The sequence below is a fragment of the Anguilla anguilla genome, chromosome 5 (assembly GCF_013347855.1).
Source record: "Anguilla anguilla isolate fAngAng1 chromosome 5, fAngAng1.pri, whole genome shotgun sequence".
Classification (NCBI taxonomy): Eukaryota; Metazoa; Chordata; class Actinopteri; order Anguilliformes; family Anguillidae; genus Anguilla; species Anguilla anguilla.
Window position 1 is genome coordinate 19,895,077 of NC_049205.1, and position 6,000 is coordinate 19,901,076.

General features: G+C 41.4%; 1 protein-coding gene across 1 annotated transcript in view; it reads right to left on the reverse strand.

Moving 5' to 3' along the window:
- The window catches only part of plcg2 (phospholipase C, gamma 2), a 51,598-nt gene extending 45,598 nt beyond the window's left edge, over positions 1-6,000 (reverse strand). Inside the window, exons 1-2 of the mRNA XM_035419946.1 lie at positions 5,450-6,000; positions 644-854 (exon numbers count right to left, since the gene is read on the reverse strand). Of these exons, the coding sequence (XP_035275837.1) occupies positions 644-827 (184 nt within the window). The 5' untranslated portion in view covers positions 828-854; positions 5,450-6,000. The remainder of the gene's footprint in view (positions 1-643; positions 855-5,449) is intronic.

Here is a 6,000-nt window from a genome sequence, read left to right on the forward strand (position 1 = left end):
ACAATAAAAGAAAATGTTACACTATGGTTCATAAAAATACAGGCTTAGCATCATTCAACCAACACAATTTAAGTATTTTATTTTTGCTGACCATGTCTACCACACAGTGCTCACCACACTACTCTGTGGGCATGTGTGTGTGTGTGTGTGTGTGTGTGTGTGTGTGTGTGTGTGTGCTTGTCCCTTGCAGCTATGCGCAGTCTGAACATGAACAACACCAAACGCTCTGCTGACACCACCTGTGGACCTTCCTTGTCGCACTCACAAAAACTTTTCACGGTCACTTTACTAATCACAAATTCCCTGTCCTACTCACACTTACTGTTAAACTCACTCACCTGCTTTCTACTCACAAACACATTTCCCTACTAGCATACATACTGTCCTACTTACACACTTATGGGTTAAAACATATAGGTCACATCTGAGAAATGGGTGCATTTATTGCTGTGAACCACACTGCGTCTAGCAGGCATATTTCAAAGGCAAAGATAGAGGGAAAAACATAGATCTGGGCGAGTTAACCGAGGCAGAGAATATCTGGGCAAGGAGCCGAGTTTTGGCTGGGTTGGAGTGAGGAGCACACGATGTGGGGTGGGCTTTGTAGGAGGAGCTTAAGAGTTTTGATGGGCGGGACACTCACAGACACCGTCGGTCTTGTCGGCGGTGCGTGTCCAGGCCACCTGCCTGGTCTCCATGATGACCTGTACAGACAGCCGCTCTGCTCGCTGTCGGAACACTGTCATCACGATGCCCATCTCCAGGTCCCGCTTGATCAGGCTCTTCTTGTACTCCGTCAACTCCCCCTGTTGGATCCGGCCCGCCATCGCTGCTCCGTCAGTCAGGGTACCCACCTGGGAGGAGTTATCAAAACATTCATGCAACCGCTGTATATTTGCCACAGTGCTGAGGTTGCTAGGGCTATAGGTTATTCACACTAGACCTCAACACCCAGCAGCTCCTCTTTATAGAACAGTATCCTAACCTATCCATAGTGTAGTAATCTGCTGTTATGCCAGTGTGTGGTTATGTTCTACAGCAGGCATCTAAAATCCATTATTGTCATCACCATCATCATCATCACCATCATAATGGTACCGTCTCTGTAGAGCTATGATTACTTTCACTATACAGTCCACCAGCTGTGAATGAAATGTAGCCCATTCCAGTGCAGATGACAATAAGACTGCTTGTTCTTATTGGCCCAGTGTTCCAAATGTTTGTATGGGCAGAAAAAGTTTGAGCCCGAAATGGGTCTTCATCAGAACACTGTCCATCCATACATTAAATCGACAGCATTGGGAGTATACGCTAGCAAGTTTTCTTATTAGTCTTTATTCTGCTGGGTGGCACATACACTATATGACCAAAATTATCTGAACATCCCTTGGTCTGGGACTATTTTTCATGGTTTGGACTTGGCCCCTTAGTTCCAGTGAAGGCAAATCTTAATGCTGCAGCATAAAATCACATTCTACACAATTCTGTGCTTCTACAACAGTTTGGGAAAGGTCCTTTCCTGTTTCAGCATGACAATGCTCCCGGGCACACAGCGACGTCCATACAGAAATGGTTTTGTCAAGAACGGTGCGAAAGAACTTGACTGGCCTGCACAGAGCCCTGGCCTCAACCCCATCCAGCACATTTGGATCAACTGGAAAGTCAACTGCAAGCCAGGCCCAATCGCCCAATTGATTACCAGGAAGCATGTAGTTAGCATTTAGCAGCATACAGTGTAAACTGGCCGAGCACAGTCAGCATTGGTCGAATACGGTAACTGTAGCCTCCGTTAGGCTATTTAGTCAGGAAAATAAAGCTGTTTTTTCACGATTACGATGAAATGAATGAAATGCAGTGCACTGCAATGTATACGGGAGTTGCTTGATTAACAAGAGGGCAGTTTCAACAAATGAACTAAAATAAATAAAGCATGTTGTCACAGTGATGTCTTTTGCAATGGCTTGGCATTTATTAAGCACAATACAAGATGGCACAATAGCCCATAGGTGCATATAAACATTGTACAAAACTTCAAAATGATCATTTTCAACATAAATAAAAGTTACAGTGACTGACCATATTGGCCAAGAGTATAACAGAGAATAGGCTCATTGAAGCATAGGTCACAACAGCAAATAGGCCTACCATTCTGACAACTGCAATTATTAACAGCGGGAAATCCCTGTTCAAAAACATATAACATAAAACATTCAGACGTCTGAAATGCCTGCATTACTCACGCACACTTAGCTAATTGTCTAACTGTATCAACATCCAGCTTCAGAACAGAAAGAAAATATTTTTTCATGGAAACACTGGACATATTCAATAGAGTTACAGTCCAATATCAGTCCATACTACTGGACATGGATCAGTTAATATTATTGGCAAGGAAAGATGATCAACTTATTGAATGTTACTAAAGTCAGCCAGTTTGTTTTATTTTTTGTGATGTGGCAGGGGATGTTACGTTAGATAGCTACACACGGCACGTACAGTGCAGGCTGTAAGTACTTGGACAGTAACATATTTTTTGTTGTTTCGGCTGTGTACTCCAGCACATTGGATCGGAATTGAAATAATGAATATGAGGTTAAAGTGCAGACTGTCAGCTTTAATTAATTTATTTATTAATTTATTTTATTTTATTTAAGGGTATTTACATCCAGATTGGGTGAGCCATGTAGGAACTGCAGCCCTTTTATACATATTCTCACAATTTTGGGGGACCAATAGCAATTGAACAGTTGGCTGCTCAGATGTTCCTTGGCCAGCTGTGTACTGTCGTATCATTCGTTTATGCACAAGAAAGCTAAGAAAAGTTCTTCAGTTGATTTTAGGTGTGGAATTTGGATTTGAAGTTGGTCGCAGATGTCTCTCTTTTGTCTTTCTTTTGAAGAAAAGAAATGTTGATGCCAATGTCAATGGCAGGTCATCGTGGGGTGTAAAGGAATAAAGTAGTAAATAAGAATAACCAGAGACATAGCCAAATCAGTAGGTGTGTCAAAATCTCCTGTTTGGCGCATTGTTCACAAGCAGGAACACAATTGTAAGCACAGCAATAGCAAATAACCTGACAGATCATGGAAGACTGCTGTTATGGGTGACAGAAGAATACTTTATCCATTATGAATAATAACCCCTTTTCCACCATCAAACAGATCAAGAACACTCTCCAGGGTGTAGGCATGTGTCAAAGACGAAAACAAAGTGAAGATACATTAGCATAACCTCAGAGGGTTCCCTTCAAGATGCAAACCACTATTAAGCCTCAAAAACAGAAAGGCCGGGTTAGAGTTTGCAAAACCATTTTAAAACACTGTAGAGTTCTGGAACAAACTCTTACAGACAGATGAGATGAGCATTAACCTGTACCAATATGATGGAAAGAGAAAAGTGTGCTCATTTGTCTTAATTGATGTGCTGGCTGCTGTCGGGAGCAGCGGGATGAATTGTGAAGCGTACAGAAACATCTTATCTGCTCACATTCAACCAAGTGCCTCAAAAATCATTGGATGGTGCTTCCCCTTGCAGCAGGACAATGACCCCAATCACACTGCTAAAGCAACCAATGGGTTCTTCAGGCCAAACAAGTGGAACGTTTTTGACTGGCCAAGTAAATCAGGCAACCTGAATCTAATTGACCATGTGTTTCATTTGCTGAAGACAAGACTGAAGGCAAAAATCCCCTGAAACAAACAGGAACTGAAGATTGCTGCAGGGCAGACCTAACAGAGCATTGCCAGGGAAGATATCCAGTGTCTGGTGGAGTCAATTGCTCACAGACTTCAGGCAGTCTTTGAATGCAAGGGATTTACAACCAAGTTCCAAACATGATTGAGTTTATTAAAGATTATGATAATTTGTTTAATTACTCAAATACAAATATGGGGGGGCTATGTATGAAAGGTGCTGTAATGCCTACATAGATCACTGGACATGGACGTAAATTAAAGCTGACAGTCTGCACTTTGAACTTATATTCATTGCTTCATTTCAAATCCACTGTGCTGAAGTACAGAGCCAAAACAACATTGTCACAGCTCAAATACTGCACTGTATATATATAGGTTAATTACAAAATGTTGGACAGAAAATAAAAACTTGAATTCTCAAATTTGAAGAATGAATTTGGGGGAAAAAAACATGTTTGACCAATATTCAAACTTAAAATATTTTTTAGTGTTCATGTGTGTGAGTGAGAGTTTGTAGGGGAGGAGGGGAAAGTCTGTTCCACCCCCACTCCATCACCCCTCCCCCCTTCTTGCAGTCTTTATTTACATTGCAAATGAGCAACAGGAGCTCTCTGTTGTGAGGGTGACAGTCCTTCAGGGACAGTAAAGCATTAACCCAGATATATTTAATATTCCCCCTACAGAAACCTTTGCACTCATCTGGTGCTGTCCCCTGGAGATTATAACTCTCTCTCTCTCTCTCTCTCTCTCTCTCTCTGTCTCTCTCTCTCACACACACACAAACACACACACACCACATACACACACAAACACACAGGCACACATACAAACAACTGACAAACACATATAATCTTTCTCTAGATTTCACACTGTATCATCTGAGGTGGAAAGTCCAGGTTTCAGAAAGTAAGTCCTGCCTTGTGTTTCTTCCACCCATGAACTCAACCAGCTTCTCTCATTAGCTCTACCTCCCAGCTGAAGAATTGTGCTAATGAGCAAATCCAGGTAATTGGAACAAAATTTTGGTAAGAACTTTTACTTTCTGAACCTGCATATTCCGCCACAACAATAAATATATGACAAATATGCTGCCTCTGCAAACACACATACACGCATGATATATGTTCACAGTCTTTAATGTGAATAGTCCTGTCCCCCAAAGTATAGCATACCATTCAAAGGTATTTTAACATTCCTGTTAAAAGTATACAATATCAATGACACCACCACACTAACTACAAAACGGCACAATACTGTTCCACGCCTGAATGACTTAGACCCTGTTTAGATGAAAAGATATTAACTATTCAATGGTTTCCGTAAATGTACTATGTCACCCATACCTGGAATTTTATCTGAGCAGGGAACAGAGATGAACGGCATTATTAATAGATTGTTTCAAATTAAGGATCAAACCTCAGATTTTATTGGTGAAGCAACCTTTTTTTTTTTTTTTGCAGCTTTGTGTAAAACAGACAAGAAGTTTCTAGGTGCACGCGCGCGCACACTCACACGGCTTTACTTTCCTCCAAATTCTATCAGTGATATAATCAGAAGTGATTTTAGTTGGTATAAGACGCTCGCCCCAATAACAAAAAAGAAAATGCAAGACTCTTTAAATGGAGCGACGATCTGCACCATCTAAACTCTCTTACTGCTTTTTGGTCGCACAAGTGTTTGCGCACTCCCCCACCCCCACATCACACACATTGTATAGTAACAAATATTAATTGTTTGAAGTTGTGAAAACTTACCCTCTAATGGAATACTTTAGATTTCCAAGCTGTGATATTGCCTTCTCAGAACACTACTTCATGGTTTTAACTATTAAATAAAATTACTCTGTAAAACAGCGGGCTGTGTCCTGTCGCGGTGGTCAGTTCCTCTATTCGCTATGTACAAGGAAGTAGCGAACTTAGCGAGTATTATAAGAATAGCAGTAATAAAAAAATCCGGAAGTAGTGATGCTATCTATGCAAAGTCACCAAAGGGCGCGACACAAACAGGCTACTGAGCACAAATGTACATTCCAACACCTTATGGACGAAAAATAAATTAATAAAAACTTTTACGTGGAAAAGCGAGGGAAAGAAAGTAGCTCTCTCTCTGTCTCTCTCTGTCTCTCTCTCTCTGTCTTTCTGTCTCTCTCTCACACTCTCCCTCTCAAACGGCGTTGGAGGTAAATAGCCCCATGACTTAATGGTCCAGTTCAGGTGAGGTTCACCCCTAAACTGTCCCCTTGGCGCATTTTCTCTTCTTAACAAGTTCACCGGATAGAAACTGCACCTGCAGCCCACACAGAGGA